This window comes from Fonticula alba (assembly GCF_000388065.1).
Source record: "Fonticula alba strain ATCC 38817 unplaced genomic scaffold supercont2.12, whole genome shotgun sequence".
NCBI lineage: Eukaryota > Rotosphaerida > Fonticulaceae > Fonticula > Fonticula alba.
Window position 1 is genome coordinate 245,965 of NW_009242982.1, and position 925 is coordinate 246,889.

Genomic DNA, 925 nt, shown 5'->3' on the forward strand with positions numbered 1-925 from the left:
GGGGGGGGGCGACGGCCATGAAAGGGTCCCTGCCTGGAACAGGGCGATGAGGCGGGCGCGCACCTTCATGTCCATGTTGAAGTAGCCCTTCTTGATCTTGCTGAAGACCTGAGCCAGGGAGGGGATCTTGTAGCCCTTGCCACGGAAGGGGTAGGTCTTGCCGCCGTCACGAGTGAAGCTGTAGCATGGAGTAGTGCGGCGCAGCAACGCGTAGCCCGCCACGGGCAGAGGCAGGAGAAGGAGGGAGCAAGAGAGAGGAAACCAAGAAAGACGACGAAAGAGAAGCAAAGAGAAGCAAAGAGAAACAAAGAGAAACAAAGAGAAGCAAAGAGAAGCAAAGAGAAACAAAGAGAAACAAAGAGAATGAGGGGAGGAATGGCAAGGAAAAGAAGTCAGAGAAGAAGAATACACACACACACACACACGCCGCCACACGAAGACCCAGCACAAAGGCAAGCCCCCACCCCGGAAGAACGCACCGGTAGCCGGCATCCAGCTTCTGCAGCTCGGCGAAGGTGTAGGTGTTGACCTTGCCCTTGCCGTTGGTCACCGAGTCGACCGAGGCATCATGGAAGACCACCAGCACACCGTCCTTGGTCCGGCGGAGGTCCATCTCGTTGCAGTCGCAGCCGAGGTCCACGCAGGACTGGAAGGCCTGCAGGGTGTTCTGCGGGTAGTCCCAGCTGTTGCCACGGTGGCCGAGAATCCAGCGGTTGGCGTTGTTGATGTCAGGCAGGACATACTCCTCGTCCTCCTGCTCGTGGTGGTCGTCGTCGTCGTCGTTGTTGGCCGGCTCCTCGTCCGCCTCGTCCTGGACGAAGTCCGGCAGTTCGCCCTCGAAGTCGATCGGCAGCTTGATCCGGCGCCGGGGGGGGATGGCCTCCTCCTCCTCCTCCGCCGCGTCCTCCTCGCCATGGCCAGGGGA

At 60.2% G+C, this 925-nt stretch overlaps 1 protein-coding gene across 1 annotated transcript in view; it reads right to left on the minus strand.

Annotated features, from left to right (window-relative positions):
- The window catches only part of H696_05596 (hypothetical protein), a gene marked incomplete at its 5' end in the record, with an annotated part of 5,921 nt that overhangs the window by 951 nt on the left and 4,045 nt on the right, over positions 1-925 (minus strand). The window contains 2 exons of the mRNA XM_009499411.1: positions 64-178; positions 480-853. Of these exons, the coding sequence (XP_009497686.1) occupies positions 64-178; positions 480-853 (489 nt within the window). The remainder of the gene's footprint in view (positions 1-63; positions 179-479; positions 854-925) is intronic.